This window comes from Dipodomys ordii, unplaced genomic scaffold (assembly GCF_000151885.1).
Source record: "Dipodomys ordii isolate 6190 unplaced genomic scaffold, Dord_2.0 Scaffold41, whole genome shotgun sequence".
NCBI classification, from domain to species: domain Eukaryota; kingdom Metazoa; phylum Chordata; class Mammalia; order Rodentia; family Heteromyidae; genus Dipodomys; species Dipodomys ordii.
This window is the reverse complement of record NW_012267257.1, coordinates 11290261-11316104: the sequence shown is the minus strand read 5'-3', so window position 1 is coordinate 11316104 and position 25844 is coordinate 11290261. Positions and strand designations below refer to the sequence as shown.

The window sequence follows — 25844 nt, the reverse complement described above, 5'->3', positions numbered from 1 at the left end:
CTTTTTCTGCTTATGTGGTGCTGAGGAATCGAACCCAGGGCCTCATGCATGCAAGGCAAGCACTCTACCACTGAGCCACCTTCCCAGCCCCCAGTCTTACTTCTTGATAATTACAATTATTTTAAATTCCAAACAGTGACAGCCTGATTACTTCATTTACAGTGGTGTCTCTGAATATCCCATGGCTGTTAACAAAATCTATCCTCCATGAATTAATTATTTCCTACTAAGAATACTCAGAAGAAAGCTAAGTATGGTGGCTTATGCCTGTAATCCCAGCTACTAAGGAGGATGAGATCAGATGAATGGAGGTTTGAGGCTAGTCCAGGCAAAAAGGCAATGGAGCACGATGTCTCACTTCCCAGCCATGACAAGAAGCATGAGTATAAGGACTGCAGTCCAGGGCAAATTGGGCCTATCTCAATAATCACCAAAGCAAAAATAAAGGCTGAGGGCTTACCTCAAGTGGTAGAGTGCCTATGTAGGCTGCATGAAGTTATGAGTTCAAACCTCAATAACATCCTGTCCCCTAAATTAGACTATTCAGAAAAGGGCTGAGTACAATGGCTTTCACACCTCTAATCCCACATACATGGCAGACAGAGTTGTGAGAACGGTGATTAGAGGCCAGCCTGAGAAATAAATTAGTGAAAAAATAAGCCAGGGATGGTGGCACACAGCTTCAATCTCAGCTATGTGGGAGTTCAAGACTGGCCACAGGTGCAAGTGAGATTTTTCCTGAAAACAAACTGAAGCAAAATGGGCTCAGGGTGGGGCCAAAGTAATTAATGCTGTTTTAGCAGCATAAAGCCCTGAATTCAAACCCTAGCACGCCAAAGTAAGTACTCACAGGACTGTACAATGAACTGGAAATTTATTTTAGAAGAAGAAATCTAAGCTATTTTGGATCATTAAGGCAAGTTAGTAACATATCTTTCTAAGATGCCAATGAGTGAAGACAAATTAGGGCACCCACAATCTTCACTTGGTTAAACAGGATTTTTTTTCTTTAAAAAAACAGGATTTCTTTCCAGGTTCATAAGCATACACTAAACAGTAAAGACCAACATTTTAGTGTATCCATCGTTACACAGGCTAGATGGCAACTTCCAGGCTCTCTTATTCATAGGGTAAAGCGTATGCAGTAAGACTAAAGAAATACACCTTTATTTGCTGCCTATAAAAGAGAGGGAACAAAACATGGCAGGAAACTCCACTCAACATGGTAAATACAAAGAGGATGTCAACAGGGCAGGTTTAATCAGGACAATAATGCAAAACAGCGATGTCTGTATAGAGAGACTCAATAAATGAACACCAGAAATGTGTTTTCGGATTAAAATAAAAAAAATCACAATTGTCAGAGTTAGAATTTCTCCTTTTCTTATAAAAAATATTATAGTAATTCCACTTGCTATGTATTTCAAATGAAATGTTCCAGAGATATACTACATGGTTGAAGTAATCTTTTGAAGTTCTTCATATGAATGACACAAGTTTTCATTTCCCCTCCATGAAAAAAGTATTGGAAAATGACTTCACAGGTCTTACCCAACTACACTCCCAACAGATATAGTTCAGCAATACTCTAATGCAGAATAAGGATGTGAGCAGAGGAAAGGAACAAAGGACAATACCGGAAGTAGAGTGCCGGTCACTGGAGAGGCTAACCACTGACTCCGCAGAAGGAAACACAAATGTTTTTTGACTGGAGTGATTTTCTGTTACTGAAAATTCAGTTTCTGAAGGTTCCTCTTTAACACTTTGATCTTGCTCGGCCATGTAAGTCAGGAAATGCTCTAATCCATACGACATACGACAAAAGAAGAGGAAAAGAGAAAAAAGTAGGAAAAATCCAACACCGGTATACGAAATTTGCAATATATTATTCTAAGAGTTTCTATGGTAAAGCGAACTAATTTATTTTTTTAAGCGAACTAATTTAATGTGAAACTTAAAATGAAATCTGTCCCATAGTAAAAACAAATAGTTAAATTTAAGAAAGAAGACATCAAGAAACCATAATAAAAAGAATGGGACAGGCATTTTCAGACATTAAAGTCACAATGAAGTGGTAGAACAGCAAAGATACAGAGTAGAAAAGAGAGTTGGGAAAGCAGAATGCAGAGCTGAGGAAGTCAACATGAGTACGAGAGAGGCAGGCAGAAACTTTGAAAGAATCATTAAAAGAGTAAAGACCTTCATTAAGCTTATGTTTTGGCTTTATATATTTGCTTCTTACATATTTACATTATTTGAGTCAAACATTTTTAAAGAAAGAATTGTAAGCAAACAAACTGACAAAAACATTAATAAAGGAAGGCCTAAAGCTAACGTATCGCCTCACTGTTTTGAGAATGCTTAACTCCCATCTCCGCGATAACCACTCAGAGCATGATTAGGGACAACCATTAGGGATTGCTGGCCCACATGACCAGGCACAGTGGTTCAAGCTATCTGGGAGGCAGAGGTCACTCTCAGTTTGAGGCCTGCCCGGGTTCATGAGAGCATATATCTGGCGATGCACAGCTGTGCGGCGATGCACACCTGTCAGCTAGAACTGCAGGGGAAGCGTGGTACATGCCTGCCACTGCTTCCTCAACACAGAAAAGCTCAAATAGGAAGGTCACAGTCCAGGCTAGCCTAGACAAAAAGTGAAACTCAAAAAGGGAGTGGTCGAGTAGCCTAAGTGGTAGAGAATCTGCTGAGAAAGCATAAAGCAATGAGCTTGAACTCCAGCACTGTTTTAATCAGTGCTGGGAAAAAAGGAAACAAATTTATACGGAATTCATATAGGGGTGAGGAATACAAAAGGAAATGTCAAGTTGGGCACTGGTGGCTCATGCCTGTAATCCTTAGCTACTCGGGAGACTGAGATCTGAGGATCAGGGTTCAAAGCCAGTCCAGGCAGCACCAAAATGGTGCTGTAACTCAAAGTGCTAGCCTTGAGCAAAAAAGCTCAGGGACAGTGCCCAAGCCGTGAGTTCAAGTCCCACAACCACCACCACACCACCACCACCACCAACAACAACTACAACAACCCAAAACCAAAACAGAAAAAGAATCATATACTTTTGGTAAGAATGGAAACTTTTTTTTGAAAATCTGTACAGCGGTTCCTTAAAAGTTTAAAAATAAACCTATACTATCACCATGTCGTAACACTCTTGGGCTTATATCTAAAGAAAAAAAATCAATATATAAGAGAGAGTTGGGCTGGGAAGGTGCTTGCCTTGCATGCCTGAGGCCCTGGGTTCGATTCCTCAGCACCACATAAGCAAAAAAAAAGCCGGAAGTGGCTCTGTGGCTCAAATGGTAGAGTGCTAACCTTGAGCTGAAGAGCTGAGGAACAGCGCCCAGGCCCAGAGTTCAAGCACCACGACCGGACCCCCCCCCAAAAAATATATATATATGAGATATACCTACATACCCATGTAAGTGGGAGGAGAGGGGGGGAAAGGAAAGGATATACTGAGGAACTTTAACACATGTCTAAGAACTGATGCCATAATACACATCATCTTATCCCAATACAAAATCAATGGAAATCTGTCAGCCCTTCCAACCCCACCACAAACCTTCTTCAGAAATGGGAATGGTTTTTGAAGTAATTGGTATTTCAGTTTCAGGACCAGAAGACAACTGGATGTTATCCACCTGTAGAAAACATACACACGTGCACACACAAACACACACACATAAAACAACCATTATAAATTTTATATTTGATAATTTCCAACTACTACAACAATTTTATGTGAGTTTTAAACATAGCACTAACTCAACAAATGAAATGGGATTAAATCCAATATAAGCTACATAGTAGGTGTCACAAAGAGGAAGGTTTCACTCTTTTGTAGTGTGACTGAACCTTTTAGGAGGCTTAGGAAAACAGCATCATATAATTATGGAATAGGAAAAGCACCTTAACTACCATCCGGGTGAACATCTTCCAATTTTTAGATGAAGAAACAAGGCTCAGACTCAGTGACTTTCTTAGAACCAGAACATTAATTTCTACCCAGATCCTTAAGAACCTACAGTGACAATGGTAATAAGTAATACAGTAATAGCATATGGGAATAAAAGGAGGATTATCTGGGGACAGGAAGGAAGGAGGGGAAGAGGGAAAGGAAAGGAATACTGAGCGGGAAAATGATAAGGTCAGTCTTGTCTCCAGTATCATTCAGTCTCAGTGTTTATGTGCGTATGTGTAAAATTATAACAGGATGGGAGCACTTTACACAAACGCAGCAACTCTACCACTTGAATTAGTGTTCTGTATTTCATTGCAGCCATCCTCCAAGATTAAATACTTAGGGACTTTGAGCATGCTTTTACAATTCTACCCTTGCAACTGTCTCCAGGTTTATAGTACAATTATTAGTCATTGTTCTAGTGGGAAACCTTTATTACATAAACGTGATTTTTATGATTGCCAGTGTCCACTAGGAGTAAAGGCAACCAAGAAACACATTCATCAGATACCTGCCATTGCAGTAGGGCATGAATGGTCCTCATCTGCCAGTCTCAAAGGCTTGGGCTCTATCAGGATTTTGGGGAACTTTCTCCAAATGTCAAACCAGCTATGCCAGCCTGTGTAATCTGAAAAGATGTTTTGGGTGGGCATGGTAGGCATAGCTGTGGGAGATTAAGGGGCTAGAGCTGTAGACGCTGCTTGGCCAGCTGCCTGCTGAGGGTCTATTGCCCACAGCCTTGTTGTGAGTCTTCCTCCTTACCAGGCGGTGTGGAACTCTTCCTTTGTCCTTTCCTCACTCAGTGTGCTCCTCAATCTTGACTTCATCTTTATCCTAAATGATCACTCCAAAATCTGCACATCTAGCCGAGACTTCGCTCCTCAGTTCCAGAAGTTTCCATCCGGCTGCCTGCTAATTCCTTGTACTTCTAGCTGAGTGCAGCCTCACAGAAACCACTGGGCCTCCCTCTTCCACACAATCCCCACCCCCTTCCTCCTTGGACTCCACCAGGTACTCGCTCTTCCCACAGCCCGCTGGTCTCTAAGTCCTGCAACAGCCTCTCCATTGCTACTGCTAAGTTCACCGTCATTGCCATTGCCACTGCTGAGTTCACTTCTGTGACCATTGTTTTTCCTTGGATGTGCCTCAAACCACCACCATGGACCTCCTCAGGATGGTTTCTGAGGCTTATTTGTATCAAAGACCACTGGACTTCACCTCACAGACTTCAAGTCAATAGTCTTGGAATATGAGGCCAGGGTGCGTGCATTTCCAACAAGTTTCCAGGATGAGTTTTATGAGCAGCCAGGTTTGAAGTCACTGGGACCCAAGTGTTCTTCCTGTTCCCAGTTAGCATGTTTGATGAAATTACTTCATGGCTTAACATTCTGCAAAGGTTCCCTAATGCCAGTTTATAGGATAAAAATCCCCATTTCTTGGAGTAGCCAACAGTGCTTTCCCCTTTGTCCCGTTCCTACCTCTGCTACCCACAAAGGCTCCCTGTAAGTAATGCTGATACAGCATACACACTATGCCTCTTGGCCCTTCTCTGCTCTTGTGCCCATCATTTGCCAGCCTTTTCTTATATCACTGTGTTCACCAACTCATTACCAGCTCTACACAGGCTTCTCTGATGCATGCAGCAGGCCAGCTGTACTTATGCACTCTTTTGGCAAGCAGTACATATTTATACATCTACCTAATCTCTGTAGATTCCAAGCTCCTAGATGGTAGACAGGTCAGAGCCTGACTTCTTATAGATGCGCATGCAAATGTTTGTTGAAGAAATAAAAGGACTCAAGGAATATGTAAAGTAGCATGACTAGCTGAGGTAGAAGTTAAAATCTGGCTTTCAGTGGGTTCTTATTACTAGCTGAGGACTAATTCAAAAGAGATTCTTAGAAGTAAAGGGCTCCGCCGGGCGCTGGTGGCTCACACCTGTAATCCTAGCTACTCAGGAGGCTGAGATCTGAGGATTGCGGTTCAAAGCCAGCCTGGGCAGGAGAGACCGTGAGACTCCTATCTCCAATAAACCACCAGAAAACCGGAAGTGGCGCTGTGGCTCAAGTGGTAGAGCGCTCGCCTTGAGCTGAAGAGCTGAGGGACAGCGCCCAGGCCCAGAGTTCAAGCCCCACGACCGACAAAAAAAAAAGAAGCTCAGGAACAGTGCCCAGACCCTGAGTTCAAGCCCCAGAACTGGCGAAAAAAATAAAGTAAATCAAGAAGTAAAGGGCTCCAAGGATTCGTTTAAAGCTCAATATTCATTTGGACATGAGACTTCCAAGTTAGTGTTAAACAGCAACAACAACAACAAAGCAACCAGGCTAGAGGTGATGGCTCAAGTCTAGAATCTTAGATACCTAAGAGGCAGAAATTTGATTATGGTTCAAGACACCATCTCCCAATGGCTGGGTGTAGTCATAAAAGGCTGTTATCCAAGCTATGGGGAAGCACAATGGATGGGCGCAGAGATACATGCCTGTCATCCCCAGAGACGTGGGGAAGCACAAGTTCAGGTCAGCTCAGCCATAAAAGACCCTACATCAAAAAAGCCAACCCAAACAGGAGCCAGAGTGCATGCCTAGCTCTCCTGAGGCCTTCGTTTAATCTCTAGTGCCAACAAGAAACAAAACTTTCTTATTTAGACAAGCTCTCTACTGCTGAGCTACATCTGTAGCCCAATAAAAGTATTACTTAACAGTGGTCCTACTTCACATTTTAATATAGTTTTATATATGTTTAATTTAATTTTAACCTTTTAAATGTATTTTGAAAGTAAGGATTAAAGAAATTGTGTATCACCTCACTGTAGTAAGAATGGCTGTCAAAAAGACTAAATATAAGTGTTGGTGAAGACACAGAAAAAAGGGATCCTTGCACACTATTGGGAGGAAATTTAATTAATACAACCATATGGCAAACAGTATGGAGTTTGCCAAAAAATAAACTACCCTATGATCTATCAGTCTCACTGACGGTGATCTGAAGGAATGAAATCAGTATCTGAGATATTTGTACTCATTTATCACAGTAACTTTCACAATAGCTAAGACGTGGAAAAAGCTAAGAGTCCATTACTGGATGAATGAATAGAGAAAATGTGGTCAATATATAAAAAATGGAATGCTATGCAATCATAAAAACAAATGGAATTGTGGGTGCCAGTGGCTTGTGTCTATAATCCAGGAGGTTGAGATCTGAGGATCCCAATTTGAAGCCAACTCAATGAAGAAAGATCCAAGAAACTCAGCTCCAATTAACCAGAAAAAAAAAATCTGAAAGAGGAGGTATAAGTTAAGTGGTAGAGCCAAGCTATGCGTAAAAAAGCTAACTGAGAGCGAGAAACCCAGAGTTCAAGCCCGGGTGCTGGCTAAACAAAAGTGTTATTTGCAATAACATGGATAAAGCTGGTGACAATTAGCCACACACAGAAAGATAAGCACCACATGATCACACACTTATGGGAAATCTAAAAAAGTTGATCTCAAAGAAATTAGGAAAAGTAAGGTAGTGGATAGAGAACTGGGAGAATAGAGTTGGAGAGGGGCGATGCTGACTGTTGGGTATAAAGTTAGTGACACAGGAGCAAAAGTGCCTCAGATAGCATGATACATGTGATATTCTGTACATTTCATAAAACTAGAAGAGCCAGGCTCACGCATGTAATCCTACATACTCAGGAGACTGAGATCTGAGGACTATGGTTTAAAGCCACTGGCAGAAAAGTCAGTGACATTCTTATCATCAAAATAACCACCAAACTACTGGAAATGGAGTTGTGGCTCAATGTGGTAGAGCATTAGCCTTGAGTGAAAAAGCTCAGGGATAGCACCCAGGCTGAGTTCAAGCTGCACTTTCTGACAAAAAAGAAGAAGAAGAAGAAGCTTTCAAAGAAAACCACAGTCTGATTAGTACATTTCTTTCTTTAGTAGGAAGTCTGGGCATACTCCTTAACAGCTCAGGGCAGTACATCTCAACTGGGAATAATTTGGGACCCTAGAGGATATCAGGCATTGTTGGAGATGTTTTGATTGTTAAACTAGAGGTAGTGCCACTGGTAGCTAGTGAATAAAGAGCAAGATGTTGCCTCAAATATCCTACAATGTGTGGGATAGTCCCCCATAGCAAAGAATTATCTGGGGCTGGGAATGTAGCTCAGTGGTGGAGCACTCAAGGCCCTGGGTTCAATCTCTAGTACTGCAGTTTAAAAACAAAAGGCTCAAGTGGGAGGCCCTAGGTCTCAATCCAAATCTAATAACTCAGTTACACACACACACACACACACACACCCCTCGGGTCTCAATCCAAATCTAATAACTCAGTTACACACACACACACACACACACACACCCCTCGGGTCTCAATCCAAATCTAATAACACTACCTCATGACATCGTACACACACACACACACACACACACACACACACACCTCTCTCTCTCTCCAGAATACAGACACACTACCTCATGACATCGTAGATTGAGCATTTCAGGTCTTGGGAAATCCTGCTCTATGTTTTCCGCAATGGTTTGGACGGCCAGGAGCTGCTCATCGATTTTCTGAAGCTTAGCATTGAGATCCTCTAGCCTGCAAGCTGAGGGGCTTGGCACGGGCGGGGCTGCAGGAATGTCCTGCAGCAGTGTCCACAGCAGCAAATCTTCTACAGCATCTGACTTTGTACTCTGCTCTTTAAACTGGAATTCTGGTTGAGGCAGATCTAACATTTCTAAAGATAAAATTATCAGGGATTAAAATTAAGTAAGAGGCAGCTTTTAATGAGGTCATTTTAAGTCTATATAACGTAATCTTTGAAATCAGTTTTTTGTTTGGTTTTGTTTTTTCTTTTTTTTTTTTCTTGGCCAGTCCTCGGCTTCAACTCTTGGCCTAGGCACTGTACCTGAGCTCCTTTTGCTCAAGACTAGCATTCTATCGCTTGAGCCACTGTACCACTTCTGGCTGTTCCTGTGATTAACTGGAGATAAGAATCTCATGGACTTTCCTGCCCTGGCTGGCTTCCAACTGTGATTCTCAGATCTCAGCCTCTTGAGTAGGTAAAATTATAGGCATGAGCCACTGGTACCCAGCTTGAAATCAGTTTTAATATACTCAGAATTTCCATTTCAGTTTTGAGACTTCTTATCACAAGCTAGTATCACAACCTTGACACGTATAATCTTTTTTTTTTTTTGGTTGGTCGTGAGGCTTGAACTCTGGGCCTGGGCGCTGTCCCTCAGCTCTTCAGCTCAAGGCGAGTGCTCTACCACTTGAGCTACAGCGCCACTTCCGGTTTTCTGGTGGTTTATTGGAGATAAGAGTCTCACAGTCTTTCCTGCCCGGGCTGGCTTTGAACCACGATCCTCAAATCTCAGCCTCCTGAGTAGCTAGGATTACAGGCGTAAGCCACCAGCACCCGGCGACACATAATCTTAATGCCCTGAGACTTCAATATTTTTATGACTTTTTGAAATGCAGCACCAGCACATAGTAAAAAGCAGGGCCAGCTGGATGCCGGTGGCTCACGCTTGTAATCCTAGCTACTCAGGAGGCTGAGATGTGAGGATCTCCGTTCAAAAGCCAGCTCGGGCAGGAAAGTCTGTGAGACTCATCTCCAAAAACCACTAGAAAACCGGAAGTGTCTCTATGGCTCAAGCGGTAGAGCGCTTGTCTTGAGCTGAAGAGCGCAGGTACAGCGCCCAGGCGAAGAGTTCAAGCCTCAGGACTGACAAAAAAAAAAAAACAGGGCCTAACTTTTGCTGTTACTGACTCAAGTAAACATTTCATCTCCCGAGACCATTCATGGCTTCTCTAGTTGCCTCTTTCATTCCTCACCTCAGTGAGCTTGCCCCAAGCCAGAGGCATGAGGACCAAAATTTCTCTCTTTCCTTCCAACACAATGATGCCAGACAGTCATGATTCTACTTCTTGCTAATGGCTGTGCTGCCACCACAGTCCAATGAGCTTTCCTAATAAATGCTGTGCCTAAAACTTCTCTGTCTCCAGTGCCTTCATCCTCAAAGTCTAAATGCCTCAATGTGACAAAGACACAGAGTGTTCTCTCTACTTAGTATAAAGCTTCATCACTTACTATTTCTTCAAACACTGCACTTGATTCCAAGTTCAATGAAACTTCCCTTTTCTGAAACTCAGCAAGCTCCCAGAGTTCGAATACCCTTTCACTCCCGGAATTCTACCTTCCTTTAGAGCTTCACTTTGATGCCTCTCCTTAGCCAGTAGCAATCCTCTCTGAAGTCACAGTAGGTGCTGCATTATCCAGCAATCTCACTAGGCTTCCTTCTGCACTTACCTAGCTATATCCTAAGCATTCCTTTATTCATGTGTCTTTCATCCCCCATTGGCCAACAGGCTAGGATTCCTCTTTTCCTCTCAGCTCCAAGGCTATTCCCCCAAGACTAACAGGCTAGAATTCCTCTTTTCCTCTTAGCTCCAGCACTTACACTGTAATTTAATTTTTTTAACTTTTTTATTGTTATTATAAGGGTGATGTTCAGAGGGGTTACAGCTACGGTTATATAAGTCAAGTAAGGAATACATTTCTTTCTGGACAATGTTACCCCTTCCCTTATTCTCTCCCAGTTTTTTCTTCTAACTTAATGTTTTTAGAATGAATAGTAGGCCAAAGAGAATGATGCCTGCCTCACCTAACACATAAAAGTTTTATGAAGACTAAATTATGTGACAAAGTGCTCTAAACAACCATATAAACAGTACTTGATATATTTTTTCAGCCAGTCTAAGGTGAGTTTCCTATGAGAAGACAATGGTGAATACTAGTGTTCACCATGACAGTTATATAATATTGTCCTAGCTACCCTTCTTGCTTCTTGGAAGCCTGAAGTGTTTTCCTCGTCACCCTCAGTAAAGATTTGATGCACACAGACTTCAAGTACAAAATATAGACAGACACGCTCATAATCAGGAATACCCGACAGATGACAAAAAGGAGCTTCAAAATCTGCAACAGTGGTACTTGTTGGTGTGTACAGCAGTGACACCTGTGCCTAAACATATCCTAGGGAGATGGTTTCCTCCACCATCCCTTCCTAGCAGTTCATGTCCCTGAGTGCCCACTGTGGATTCTTTTCTTTCTTTCGTTCTATATTTCTTTCTTTTGTCATCCATTGTGTGGCCTGAACTCCGGGCCTGGGCACTGTCCCTCAGCTCTTCAGCTCAAGGCTAGCGCTCTACCACTTCAGCCATAGCACCACTTCTGGCTTTTTCTGCTTATGTGGTGTTGAGGAATTGAACCCAGGGCCTCATGCATGCAAGGCAAGCACTCTACCACTTCCCAGCCCCCACTGTGGATTCTACACCTCACATCTTGCAACCACAAAGTAGGGTCACTACTCCTATGAGACCCAGGAAAAGCATTAGGCATTTGCTCCAGGAAACATGTGAATTAGATTGATCTAACCATTCATAGGCTGTAAGAACTTCATATTGAGGAGGAATACTCTTCTAACTAGTATGTTTCCCATACGGTAACATGATTCATGACTATCAAGCTTATTTCTAACATAGAAATAAGGTACTGAGGTAGGAGAGGCCGTGCTGTGCATCACCTTTTTCCTGCTGTGTGTCTGTTGATGCTGCTGTTGCTGAAGTTGCTGAAGGGAGCTCAGGTGCTTCATTGATGCCGGCTTTCCAATTTTGCCCATCTAAACAGACTGGAGTCACTTCTACAGGTTTAGGAAACAAACCCACAGTAGAACTGGCAGGTTCTATCAAGAATAGGAAAGGCATACAAAAATCAACTCTGAAATTCTCAACAATATGATAAACATAAGCAGTCAAAAGTGCAGTGGGTTTGAGGAGGAAGACTCTGAGTAGGGAGAACAATATTAATATTTTTCAAAATATATTTAATTTGTTTAAAAAGTAGGAAAGAGCTATTACCTTGACTTTCAAAGTTGTGGGGGGTAAGAGCACCTGAGATGGAGGCAGCCATGCAATGCAACTCTGCAGATGACGGGACATCCAGGTGGTCACTTTGCTGTTTGGTAACACCATCGTCATGTTCAGGCTCTTCTCTGACAAGTAATTCCTGTAGGTCATCAGCTTCGATGTCAATCACATTTATATAAGTACGTCCAGCCTGAGTTAAAACACATAAAAATCACTCTTTTCCCTTTTGATAGCTACTCTGCCAAAAAAAGACTAATTCCTTATTCTTTTTTGTTGTTGGTTGTAGGGCTTGAACTCTGGGCCTGGGCGCTGTACCTTAGCAATTCAGCTCAAGATGATAGCTCCATCACTTGAGTCACAGTGTCACTTCCAGTTTTCTGCTGGTTAATTGGAGATAAGAGTCTCACAGGACTTTCCTGTCTAGGCTGACTTTGAACCCTGATCCTCATATCTCAGCCTCCTGAGTATCTAGGATTACAGGTGTGAGCCACCAGCACCAGGCCTTAATTCCTTATTCTCATTACTAGAAAATACAAAGAGTATGTATGGGAGAAACTCAGGAAAGCTGCAGGAAGTATGACACTGCTTTTAGTTCAGTGTCTAATAAATTTTTGACCTTTTCCACAAAGTTACCCAGATGAGATTTTTACACTCAGTTTGCCCATACAGTAACATAACACCTGATGGCCAAAATAGCCTTAAGCACAAAGGTATTATTAAGACTCTGAATACATAAGCCATGTTTGCTACCGTAGGGGGTGGGGAGGGGGACAGAGGTTCAGTTGATGTTTCAGTGGCAAATTTGACACTTGGATGCACATCCGGAACCAAGAGCTGAGAAATGTCCAAAGGTTCATGTTCTAAAAAAAAAAAAAGGAATTCATAAAATCTCTGTAAATATCCCTAAGTCATTATCTTTATAGAACACATTAACAAACAGTTGTTGAAAATCTAAGTGCAAATACATTAAAACAAGTTATATTCTATCATAAGAGCAATGTACTCTATAGAGAAATTATACGTGAATGAAGATGGAGAAGCATTTTTATGAATGATTCACAAGAATAACTTACCTAATTGTATCAATAATTCATTACAACTTTCTATTTCCATTTCAAATAATTAAGTCATATTTGTTTTCTTTTGGAATATTTCAATAAAGCCAGATTTTAGAAAATTTTTATTTTTTAGTTAGTTCTGGGTTTGAACTCAGGGTCTTACACTTGTTAGGTAGGTGCTCTACCACTTAAGTCATATCCCGACACTTTCTACTTTTGTTATTTTTCAAATAGGGTCTTGATTTAGCTTAGGACTACAACTACACTGATCTTTACCTCCCAAGTAGTTGAAATTACAGCCCTTCCTTCCCGGATTAACTATATTTTTACAATTTTTTCTAAGAGTTATTTTTATTTAGCCCTTTTTTTTTTTTGGTTGGTTGGGGGAGCTTGAACTCAGGCCTGGGTACTATTCCTGAGCTCTTTTGCTAAAGGCTAGCACACTACCATTTTGGGCCACAGTACCACTCCCAGTTTTCTGGTGTTTAATTAAAGATTAGCATCTCACAGACTTTTTTCCCAGGTTGGCTTTGAACCATGATCCTCAGATCTCAGCCTCATGAGTAGCTAGGAATAAAGGTATGAGTCACCAGTGCCTGGCTTAGCTAATTATTTATATTAGTAGTTTTATTAATATATAATTCATATTCTTTTTTTTTTTTGGGTCCGGTCGTGGGGCCTGAACTCTGGGCCTGGGCGCTGTCCCTCAGCTCTTCAGCTCAAGGCTAGCACTCTACCACTTGAGCCACAGTGCCACTTCTGGCTTTTTTCTTTTTTGCTTATATGGTGCTGAGGAATCAAACCCAGGGCCTCTTGCATGCAAGGCAAGCACTCTACCACTGAGCCACCTTCCCAGCCCATAATTCATATTCTTTAAAAATGAATTTTAGAGATAGGTGCCAGTGGCTCATGCCTATAATCTAAGCTACTTAGGAGGCTGAGATCTGAGGATTGCAGTTTGAAGCTAGCCCAGGCCAGAAAGGCCAGGAGAGTCCTATCTCCAATTAACTACCCCAAAAGCCAGAAGTGGAGCTGTGGATCAAGTAGAACGCTACAAAAGCTCAGGCCCAGAGTTCAAGCCCCAGGATTGGGCTTGAACACACACACACACACACACACACACACACACACACACACACACACACGTAATTATAGAGCTCTGTTAGCTAGACTTTACCATTGTGTGTGTCTGTATGTGTGTGTGTGCCAGTGTATGTGTGTGTGTGCCAATCCTGGGGCTTGAACTTAGATCTCAGACTCTTGAGTAGCTAGGATTATAGGTGTAAGCTGTTAGTACCTGGCTACTTAATATGCTTTTTTTTTTTTTTTTTGCCTGTCGTGGACCTGAGCTCTGGGCCTAGGCGCTGTCCCTCAGCTCTTCAGCTCAAGGCAAATGCTCGACTGCTAGAGCCCACAGTGCCACTTCTGGCTTTTTCTGTTTATGTGGTGCTGAGGAATTGAACCCAGGGCCTCATGCATACAAGGTAAGCACTCTACCACTGAGCCACCTTCTCAGCCCCTTATTATGCTTTTTAACAACGATATGTAATTTTACTATTATTATTAAGATAATGTGCAGAGAGGTTACCATTTTATAAGTCAGGCAAGGGTCAATGTCACCCTTCCTTCGCTTTCCTTTTGTTTCCCCATCCTATCCTTGCCCACAAGGTCATTGTCTACACAGTGTACACTGAACGCTTCACATGTTAGCATCTAGATTTTACAAAAGTAATCTGCTGCTTATTCAACAGTAAAATAAATACTCCTGACAACAGGAAAGTCAGCAGACAATTTAATTCTGGGTATCTGTCCTAGGACACTAATTAATTTCTAGTTTTTTATTTTTAATAAAGCTTTACTTTCAAATTACATGTTAAAAGACAACTCATTGTCAAACTGAGTCCAGGAAACTTGCTACCAATGCTTGAATATAAATTATATATTTGCCCAAAAACAGAAACAAGGAGTCCCAGAAGTACTTACTATGCTTAGCTAACAGTCTTTTTCTAATGGAGTGGTAACACTGGCTTTGGCACATGCAGGTACAGGCTTAAAGTCAAACTGGCTGGGTAATGTTGGCTCACATCTGTAATCCTAGCTACTCAGGAGGCTGAGATCTAAGAATCATCTTTTAAAGCCAACTTGGCCAGAAAAGTCTATTAGGCTCTTATTTCCAACTAACCAATGAAAAACAAAAAGCAGAATTGTGGCTCATGTGGTACAATACCAGCCTTGTGCTAAAAATCTAAAGGATAGTGCCCAAACTCTGAGTTCAAGCCCCATTATTAGACAAACAAACAAACAATAAATAGTTGTTTTTAGACAAATAAAAGACATCAGACCTGTGGTGGAAGTGCTGGATTGCTGATTTTTAACACATTCAGAGATAACTTCTTGAGATGCAGCCTCCTTATCTTGTAGTAAATTAGGAGATTTCAGGCAAAAAGAAAAATCAGAAAACAATTTCACAACCACAATAACAATACATGACTGTTGATAATTATATATTGTATATAAAAAGTGATGGGAAGCTGGGTGTCAGTGACTCAGACTGTAATCCGAGCTATACAGATGGCTGAGATCTGAGAATCACAGTTCAAAGCCAGCCTAGGAAGTAAAGCTGTGCTATTATTTTTTTTTTATTTTTTATTTTTATTGTAAAGATACTATACAGAGGGTTCTGTGCTATTCTTAACTCTAATTAACAAGCAAAAATCTGAAAGTGGAGCTGTGATTCAAATGGTAGGAAAGGGCACTATCCTTGAACAAAAAAGCACTCGATAGCACCCAGCACCTGAGTTCAAGCCTCAAAATGGCCAAAAAAAAGGGGGGGAGGTCAATTGACAAATTATAATCAATTAATAAACTTCAAATTTTTATTATTATCTATGCCCTTGGCATTCACTAGGATCACTCTTAGCCAACAATCTTCTATCTGGCAACAAGGAAAGTACTTCCAGGGTTGGGAAGGTGGCTCAGTGGTAGAGTGCTTGCCATGCATGCATGAGGCTCTGGGTTTGATTCCTCAGCACCACATAAACCGAACAAGCCAGAAGTGGCGCTGTGGCTCAAGTGGTAGAGCGCTAGCCTTGAGCTGAAGAGCTGAGGGACAGCGCTCAGGCCAAGAGTTCAGGCTACAGGACTAATTAAAAAAAAAAAAAAAGTTGAGATGTTACCAGGAGCAGGTGGTTCATGCCTGAAATCCTAGCTACTCAGGAGGCTAAGATCTGAGGACTACAGTTTGAAGTCAGCCTGGGCAGGAAAGTCCTTGAGACTCTTATCTCCAATTAATCACAAGAAACCTGGAAGTGCTGCTGTGGTTCAAAGTGGTAGAATGCTAGCCTTGAACAAAAAAGCTCAGGGACAGTGTCTAGGGCTGGAGTTCAAGCCTTACAACTGACCAAAAAAAAAAAAAAAAAGTTGAGATGCCTTAAGTATGTCAAGACACATATGAAAAGTTTTTTTAAAGAGCATTTTTACCTGGATCTGTATTAGTACTTGCATCCTGACTTCCCACAGCTTTCTTTAGGATAGAGGCCATGAAATGCAATCCAGCTGAAGTATTAACATTATCTTGTAGCATTTCTTAAATAGAACAAAACATTGGGAGCAGTCACTAAGAAGCCAACATGTTACTAGGGGCCTAGAAGCACAAAGACCTGAGTGAAGGAGAAGTAAGATGCTGCCAGCATGGATTTCTGCTCACAGTGGTTTGTATGCTGAACCTCAAGGGCACAGTGAGGGGTGTCTGTGTTAAGTCTAGGAACCTCCATCTTCCTCTGGCTTGTAAAGATCCAGTAGCTATTAAGCAGGGAGGTTATATGGTTAGACTTCTGTTCCAGAAAAGCCACTGCTGCCTTGTATGGAAAACAGATTTGAGTAGATAAAACTGAAGTCAGGCAGGCAGTCAGCTGGATGAGATGATTGCAGCAGTTCAGTTATGACAAAGAAATTTCAGAATAACAAGGAGGTAAAGTAGGCAAGAAGTGGTCACTGGCTGGGTGAGAGGAGAAAATTGGCAAGAAAAAAGGTTTATAGCATGACAATGTTTCAGTAAAACTTGATTTAGGCCAGGCTAGATCCTGTCTTCAAGCCATAATCTGTCAACCATTGCTCTACTGGATATAGCTTCACAGCGTATACCTCCCTGCTTTCTTGTCAAACATAACATGGAAGTAACTGACTCATTTTTATATTCTACCCATTCCTAGAAAATTGATTTTTAACTCTTGCACAAACATAACAATCATAAATATACATACCATAAGGTATGTATATAGACATACCATAAGGAATGTTGAAATTTTCCAAAGGCTGAGAAGCATGGTGTTCTTGTTGTTCCTAAATAAATGACCAAATGATCAACATATAATTAGTTCAAAGACATCTACTACTGTGGAAAAAATAGTCAATAACCATGTAGATTAAATTCCTAGATGCAGGTTCCATTCTATCGCTGACTGAATAACTACTTATTCTATCTATGAAGTTACTTACTCCTTGAAAGTAACTACGAGAGTTAGTTCAGGAACAGAAAGTGACAGAGGGTGTGAGATTGACTTGAATCATTGTAAACATGCATGTAAATGCCACAATGAAATTCCAGCCCTGTACTACTAATGTACTCTAATAAAATAAAAATAAACATTTCATTTACAAGTCAAGTATTTAGACAGAGAATTAACAATTTAATGCAAAGTTACTATAAGCAATTCTCAACTGCAGAGGCTGTTTGACATAAAAACAACATGCTATTCTATCAAAATTATCAAAGTTCACAGACACAAAGAAATTCCAAACTCTTCATGTACAAGTCAGAGAAGAATAAGCTATAGCAGTATACCTTGTCTTTCGTGACAATTTCAGGCTCTTCATTAGTAATGAGGGAATCCTCCGGCCGGAAGCTTACGCTTTTTTTCTTAGATTTCTCAGATCTTTTCTCTTGCAGCTCTTTCTCAGCTTGTCGTCTTTGCCTGTCAAAAATATCAGTATAAAACATATTCTCCTCTTATATCAATGGTAGTTTTTCATTTGTGTTATATCATATGGAGACAGTTATTGAACTGTTTTCAGTAGGATTTAATTAAATCAGGATATAAATACTACTAGTATACAAATTAATAAACACAATGAAACAAGGATGGGTGAAATTTATTTCAGGTTCCTTTTCTACTGAACTGACTATTCTGTGTTGGTCACTGGAGCCTGAAGACAGGCTTTGCCTTTGAAGCAGTTGTCAAACTCTCTTGGTTGAAGATCTGAAGCTGGTGGAACAGCTCCATTCATTTATTTGAAGAAGATAAGAAGACTTAAAGTCACCTCAGCCAAAAATCTCAGCCAGGAGGAAAGAGGAAAGAGGTCCCCCAGACTGTGGGAAACACGTATACAGAAGGACTGTTGCCTGGGAAGAACAGAAGAAAGTAACCATTTCTAGAAAGAAAGCACTAGTGATGGATGTCTGATTCATATGAAATTCAAAATTTTCTAGATTCAGCAATCATCTCCAACCCATGTATGTCTTGAGTATCCACTACAGCTAGAACATTATAGTAAGTAAGTTACAGCCTTGCTTTGTAAAGGAACACTGCTTGCTTACTAACTTGAAACAATTTACATCATACTTACTCTCCTGCTTTCTCTGAGTCTGGAGAACATAGTAAAATAAATAAAAATGAAAACTGGTTCCTGGTTTTAGACAGCACATGGAACATTGCATGATACTAAATATGTGTTCTGCAAAAGATGCCAGGGAAGAATTCCTTTATAAAATGGAAAGAGTGATTCTTACAATAGAATTTTCCTCATTATAAGACATGTTCAAAGCCAGGTGGTGGTGGCTCATGCCTGTAATCCTAGCTACTCAGGAGACTGAGATCTGAGGATTGAGGTTCAAACCCAGCCCAGGCATTAAAGTCCATGAGACTCTTATCTCCAATAAACCACTCAAAAACTGTGGCTCAAGCGGTAGGTAGAGTGCTTGCCTTGAGCTGAAGAGCTGAGGGACAGTGTCCAGGCCCAGAGTTCAACCCCCACAACCGACCCCCCTCCCCCCCACAAAAAAAAGACATGTTCAAATATATAATACTCAACAAGGACATTGTGAATAGGCCAGGAGGTTGAAGCAGACACTTCTACCTTCATTATATTGGTAGATTATTTTATAGTTTGTAACTATAAATATAGATTGTGACTATGAGTATAATGAACATGCTGACATGTGATATGATCAATTATACTTTCATTTAGAACTTGCCTTTTCTTACTGCTATTTCCTTGTCTTATTTCAGATGGTTCTAAATGGACGTTCAAAAGCTGAAGATGGGCAGAATCACCTTGTTCGAATAAATTAGGTTCTTGTTTTTGATAGCTTTGTTTAAATGCCATGAGGTTCTCAAGTGGAATAAGTTGTGGCTGTTTGCACTACAGAAAAGAAACAAAATATAATAATAAAAATTTACCAACTCATGTATGCAATACATTTAAAAAATAAAAAAATACCTAAATGTGGAAGAGGTAACACAAATCAACTGGAACAAACTGACTTTGGTAAAATGTGTATCCATATCTTAAAGAATTAAAGGTTTTGAGTGATGAAAAGTTTCATCTTTATTTATGTTCATTTTTCCTTGCAGTGCTGGGGAACAAACCCAGGGTCTTATGCATGATAGGCAAGTACTCTACCACTGGACTATAACACTGGCCTTAAACTGGATCATCTTGTTTTAGAAACTAAACAGAAGCCCACATCACCTAAATCTTATTTCCGTATTAAATTCTTTCCTCTCTTACAGCTGTAAACACTGCTATAAAATATCTGGTGCTTAGAACTGCAATGTACTGATGGCTCCAAACAGGACGATGGGAACTTGAGGGCTCATTGTACTATTCTGTGCAGTAAAAGCTCTTTAATCTTTCTCAAAATGTAAACTCCATTTCTTTAGTCCCTTCTTCTGTTTATAGTATGTTCACAAGAAAAGGAGACAAGGTTAAGTATTTTTTCTGACAACCTCTTCTGTTCCCAGCAACCTCTTCTAAAGTGTACCAGAAAATTATTCAATTATCTCCCTAAGATGGTTCAACTCACCTACAGAATTATATCTGAACAATCTGAATCTCATAAATCAAAGATAATATCTTAAGAGTATATTTTATGGGCTTATAAAAATTTATTATACAAACAACTACGACAGACTTATATGTACTTAACAACTTTAGTCTATAAAAGATAAAATACAATTATTTCATAATTGCTAAAAATCTCCAATAATATGTGCATTCACTCCCTACACACACACACACACACAGACACACACACACACACAGACACACACACACACACAAACACACACACACACACTCACACACACACATGCTTGCACGTGTGCACAGAGGCACCTGAGAATTTCATTTGGTATTAATTACTTCTTCTCTGAGCAGAAGAAATATCTGTGAAATAGCCTAATTCTAGCACTGATAAAGAAAACACTTTTAAAAAATTCAGGACTCAGCTTTTCCATCATTACACAAGAAATCATTACCGTATTTTCTGGGGATAGGCATGAGTGAAGTAATGACAGTTGTGGATATTTTCTTTCTTCTACTACAGTTCTGACAGGTACAGAGGGAACTGCAAATGGTGCTCTTGAGGCTGATGAAAATATGTGAGGCTTAAACTGCAGGTGTAATAATGGAAGGCCAAAGGAATTCTGAGGAGATATCTCTAGGGACCCTGGCTTAACATCAAATCGTTTTTCTGGCTTCATAAACATTGAACAGTCCTGTTGAGATGTCAAGTTTTCTGGTCCAATATACTGGTCCACTTTTCCATGCTTAGGGATGTCTGCAATTACAATTTCTGCCTGTTTCTTCTGTTCAGCTGCATCTTTTATAGCTTCAGCCTTGTATTGGCTTGAATGTGGATGGGATATGGAAGCAGTATGTATTACTTTCTGAGGAAGAGGAGGCTGGAAAGAATCAGATAATCCCCAAGCCTCTCTAGGTTGGGCTGGAGGCCTAATGGGAACATGTGGAAGTCTTCCTGCAGATAAGGAAAGGGGCTTGAATTCATGCTTGGGTGGAAACTGAAGCAAAGGAAAACCACAACCAGGATTCAACGTTTTGGTAGGTGGGATCAGTCTAGGGGTCTTCTGGACAGCAGAGGGTGCAGATAAAAGGTGGTGGTGAACACTTCCAGAAGGAGCTGGAGTAAATGAAGTGGGTGTTAAGATCTGAGATGCTAGCATTTGTTCTCTCTTTTGGGTTTTGCTATTGGATTGACAAGGAGGAATATTCTCAGGTTGATCATTCTGGAAGAGGGAAAAATAAGTGAGTTTAGAACATATTATAAATTCCCTTTTCTTTTTTTGGTAAGTAATGGAGTTTGAACTCGGGGCCTCACTCAGCTCAAGACCAATGGTCTATCACTTGAGCGAAGCCTTTAGTTTGGATTTTTGCTTTATAATTGGGTTTGTCTATACAAGCTCCCCACCTGAATCCTTGGATCTAGCTTCAGAGAAGGATTACCAGCATATGCCACTAGTGCACAGCTGTAAATTCCTTAGTTTGTAAATGATGTTTAGTACATTTTGGAATTTTATTTACCCATAAAACAAAAATCCAAGAATTAAATTTCTAAAATATTAATGGCATTTTTCTATGTGTTACCTGTAAATTCCTCTTATTCTCACGATTAGATTGGATGGCTGCTTCACGACTCTGGGGACTGTTCTTGCCAGGCTCCCTATTGCACTCTTCCATAGACTGTGGTTTAACAAAAAATCTCTCCATAACATTCTGACCGCTGTTGACTTGAACACCACAACTCTCCCTTGTGGGGACTGATACTTGACTTCTCCCCAAATGCATGGACTGAGCCTGCTGGAGAAGCTGATGATGTGCATCTGGGAGGTTAGCAAAGGATGAGCCAACTATTTGCATTAAGCTCAAAAAGTTGATCTGTTGCAGCTAGAATAAAACAAAAAGATGTCTTGAACAAGCCAAGCCACCTGAACACATTACAGAAGTCACACACTGTCTCAGTTTCTGTCACTCACTAGTACAGCACTTAACTGGCATATGTAGGCCCTGTCTTAGATGATGATGATGAAGGAGGAAGAGGAAATAGAAGCAGAAAGGGAAAATGAAGAAAAGGAAGAGGAAGAGAAGAATGAGAAACAGGAAGCAGATGAAGAGTAAGAAAACAAATGTAAAAAGGGACTGAAGAGAGTAAGAGTAAAATCAGTTTCAGTAAGTTTTATGGGACATGCTGAAAAAAACACAAGTTCCCAGAAATTCAAGAGAAAATTGATTACAGGAATCAACAATATAAAAAAATATTTGAGCCAGGTGCTGGTACCTCATGCCTGTAATCCTAGCTACTCAGGAGGCTGACATCTGAAGATTGCGGTTCAAAGCCAGCCGGGGTAGGAAAGTCCGTGGACTTTTTTTTTTTTTTTTTGTCGGTCATGAGGCTTGAACTCTGGGCCTGGGCTGTTCTTGTGCTCTTCAGATCAAGGTAAGCACTCTACCACTGGAGCCACACCACCACTTCTGTGGTTTATTGGAGATAAGAGTCTCACGGACTTTCCTGCCCGGGCTGGCTTTGAACGGTGATCCTTAGCTCTTAGCCTCCTGAGTAGCTAGGATTATAGGCATGAGCCACCAACGCCTGGCTCCGTGAGACTCTCATCTCCAATAAACCATTAGAAAACCGCAAGTGGCACTATGGCTCAAGTGGTGGAGTGCTTGCCTTGAGCTGAAGAGCACAAGGACAGCACCCAGGCCCAGAGTTCAAACCCCATGACAGACAAATAAATAAATAAATACATACATACATACATAAGTTTGATTAATCCCCTGGCCATAAAGGAAATGCAAATCAAAACAACTCTGAGATTGGCCACTGTGAATTTAAACAACAAATGTTGGTGGGATGTGGGGAAAAGGGAAACCTACTGCACGTTTGGTGGGAATGTAAACTAATACAACTACTTTAGAAAGCAGTTTGGAGGTTCCTCAAAAACTGAGCATAGAACTTCCCTACAACCCAGCCATACCACTCCTGGGGATATACCCTGAACCTCATGAGCCAAGATATGATAGACACCTGCACATCCATGTTCGTTGCCACACTATTGATAGTAGCCAAGATATGGAAACAGCGCAGATGCCCCATAATAGATGAGTGGATCCAAAAATTGTGGTACCTATACACAATGGAATTTTATACAGCCATTAATTAGAATAAAACAATATCATTTGCAGGGAAATGGATGGAGCTAGAACAAAGCATGTTAAGTGAAGTAAGTCAAGCTCAGAGAGAAAAACAGTACATGTTCTCTTTGATATGTGGAAATTAGATTTAAAATGCACTGGGATATAATAAGTTATACAAGATTCTAGATATTCGCACACAGTGAACCCATAAGAGGCTACTCTTAGGAGAGAAACATAAAGGTGCAGTGTATACAAAGGTACACAAATATGCCTAAGTGCTTCTTCATATTTATATAAAATAATATACATAGTGAAATGAACTCTAAGATTGAAAATAAAAGACCTCTCTCTTTCTCTTTTTGTCAATCATGGGGCTTGAACTCTGGGCCTGCGCTGTCCCTTGGCTCTTCAGCTCAAGGCTAGTGCTCTACCACAGCGCCACTTCTGCTTTTCTGAGCAGTTTATTGAGATAAAAGTCTCACAGACTTTCCTACCTGGGTTGGCTTTGAACCTCGATCCTCAGATCTCAGCTTCCAGCACCTGGCTCTTTTTTTTTTTAGTTTTTGATGATTCTGCCTTCTTTACCTTATGTATGATATATTCACATTTTCAGTTTTGGAAGAGTTGGGGGGAGGGTAGAGAACTTGAGAGAAGAAGGGTAACAAAGGGTAGCAGTGGAGCTCACTGGACATGGATGAAAGTCAACTATACAACTTGTGGGTACAGATGGGAGGGAGAGAATGGGAGAAAATGAAGGAACAGAAAACACTATACATTACCTGACTCATATAATTTTAATCCCTCTGTACATCACCTCTATAATAGCAACCAAGTAAGTTAATAAAAAATGGCTGATTACATATCACATATCACACTGCAGTGAATGTAGATAAAATATAAATGTGGGGATATAACTAATATAAATTAAAAAGAAGTGACTGTAGAATGAGTAGAGGACTTAATATGGCTTAAGAATTTTTTTAAGGGGCTGGAAAGGTGGTTCAGTGGTAGACTGCTTGCCTTGCGTGCATGAGGCCCTGGGTTCAATTCTTCAGCCCCACATAAGCAGAAAAAGCCGGAAAAAGCACTGTGGCTCAAGTGGTATAGCTCTAGCCTTGAGCTGAAGAGCTGAGGGACAGCACCCAGGCCCAGAGTTCAGGCCCTACAACCGACCAAGAAAAAATAAAAAACAAATACATAAATAAAAGCATTGGCCTATTTAATTCCCTTATAAAAAAAAGAATTTTTTTAAAAAGACTAGAAAGTGTTGGTTTGTAGAGAAAACAGTGATCAGTGAAAAAGATGACGGAAGTCAATGAGAGCAGTAAACTGAAGTCGACACTTAACCCAAGCCAAATTTGGTCTGCAGGTAAGAAGCATGATAGTACAAGGCTGCTGTCTGGTTGAGCAAGCTCTATCACACATATATGAGCAGCTACCTCCCAAACAGTCCAGTTAAAAGAAGTCATTTTGACATGCAGATAACTGAGTCTAGACTCTAAGCCCTAGAGTTAGGAACTTGCCCAAAGGAAAAGATATGCCTTCAATTTTATATTAACTAGTTCATTTCAGGAAGTTTGCTGGTTTTAAACCTGACATATATCATGTATAGATATACTTACTTATGTAGCAATGTGCTTACCTGAACTAATTTAAACATTTCATCTTGCAGCATCTGTCTAGCCGCATCTGAAGAATCTGGTAACTGAGCCCCGTGCTCATGTGTCTGGGTCTTCCTAGGTGCTGGAACAGGTGTTTGTGAAGCAACATGGATTCCATTTGCTACCACAAGTGGGACTGAGGGAGGTTTATCTTTCAATGCAGAAACCTGAGCACTGTGTAAAGCATTTAAATAAATTTAAAAAAACAGTAATCAACAAAAAATAGCTGGATATCTGTTGCATGAATGTTTAATTCCTGCTGTTTTCTATCGATTGAAAGGTTATTCTAGTAGCTTCAGCAGCTCTCCTGTCCTACCCTGTTTCGCGTGACTGCCCACACAGTAGCCTACACCAGCCACACAGAGCGGTCTCTCCTTGTGGCATCTCCTTGTGATGGCTCATGCCTATAATCCAAGCTACTCAAGAGCCCCGCCATGAGTCCGTGTAGGCATCTGAATCTGAGAAGTGTGCAATGATTCTGATGAACTTTACATATTTAGGGATGTCTTTCACTAGATTAATCACCAATAGAAGTTAAGAAAAATGAGTAGCCGGGTGCTGGTGGCTCACGCTTGTAATCCTAGCTGAGATCTGAGGATCATGATTCAAAGCCACCCTAGGCAGGAAAAGTCCGTAAGACTCTTATCTTCAATAAAATACTCAGAAAACCAGAAGTAGTGCTGTGGCTCAGGTGGTAGAGCACTCGCCTTGAGCTGAAGAGCTGAGGGTCAGTGCCCTCAGAGTTCAAGCCCCACAACCAACAAGAAAGAAAGAAAGAAGGAAGGAAGGAAAGAAAGAAAGAGAAAGAGAAAGGAAGAAAGAGAAAGAAAAAGAGAGAAAGAGAGAGAGAGAAAGGAAGAAAGGAAAGAAAGGAAAGGAAGAAAGAAAGAAGAAAGGAAAGAAAGACAGGGAAGGGAATGGGAAGGGAAAAGGAAGGGGAGGGGAAGGGAAGGGGAAGGGGAGGGGGGAGGAGAAGGAGAAAGGGAAGGGAAAGGGAAAGGGAAAGGGAA

General features: G+C 40.8%; 1 protein-coding gene across 1 annotated transcript in view; it reads right to left on the bottom strand.

Moving 5' to 3' along the window:
• LOC105987311 (chromosome unknown open reading frame, human C5orf42) overlaps positions 1 to 25844 on the bottom strand; it is a 97704-nt gene that overhangs the window by 13305 nt on the left and 58555 nt on the right. The window contains exons 32-45 of the mRNA XM_013018523.1: positions 24816 to 25008; positions 21623 to 21922; positions 20497 to 21264; positions 19212 to 19378; positions 17802 to 17931; positions 17245 to 17299; positions 16439 to 16543; positions 15301 to 15372; positions 12651 to 12760; positions 11892 to 12090; positions 11558 to 11716; positions 8441 to 8703; positions 3579 to 3657; positions 1638 to 1799 (exon numbers count right to left, since the gene is read on the bottom strand). Of these exons, the coding sequence (XP_012873977.1) occupies positions 1638 to 1799; positions 3579 to 3657; positions 8441 to 8703; positions 11558 to 11716; positions 11892 to 12090; positions 12651 to 12760; positions 15301 to 15372; positions 16439 to 16543; positions 17245 to 17299; positions 17802 to 17931; positions 19212 to 19378; positions 20497 to 21264; positions 21623 to 21922; positions 24816 to 25008 (2762 nt within the window). The remainder of the gene's footprint in view (positions 1 to 1637; positions 1800 to 3578; positions 3658 to 8440; positions 8704 to 11557; positions 11717 to 11891; positions 12091 to 12650; positions 12761 to 15300; positions 15373 to 16438; positions 16544 to 17244; positions 17300 to 17801; positions 17932 to 19211; positions 19379 to 20496; positions 21265 to 21622; positions 21923 to 24815; positions 25009 to 25844) is intronic.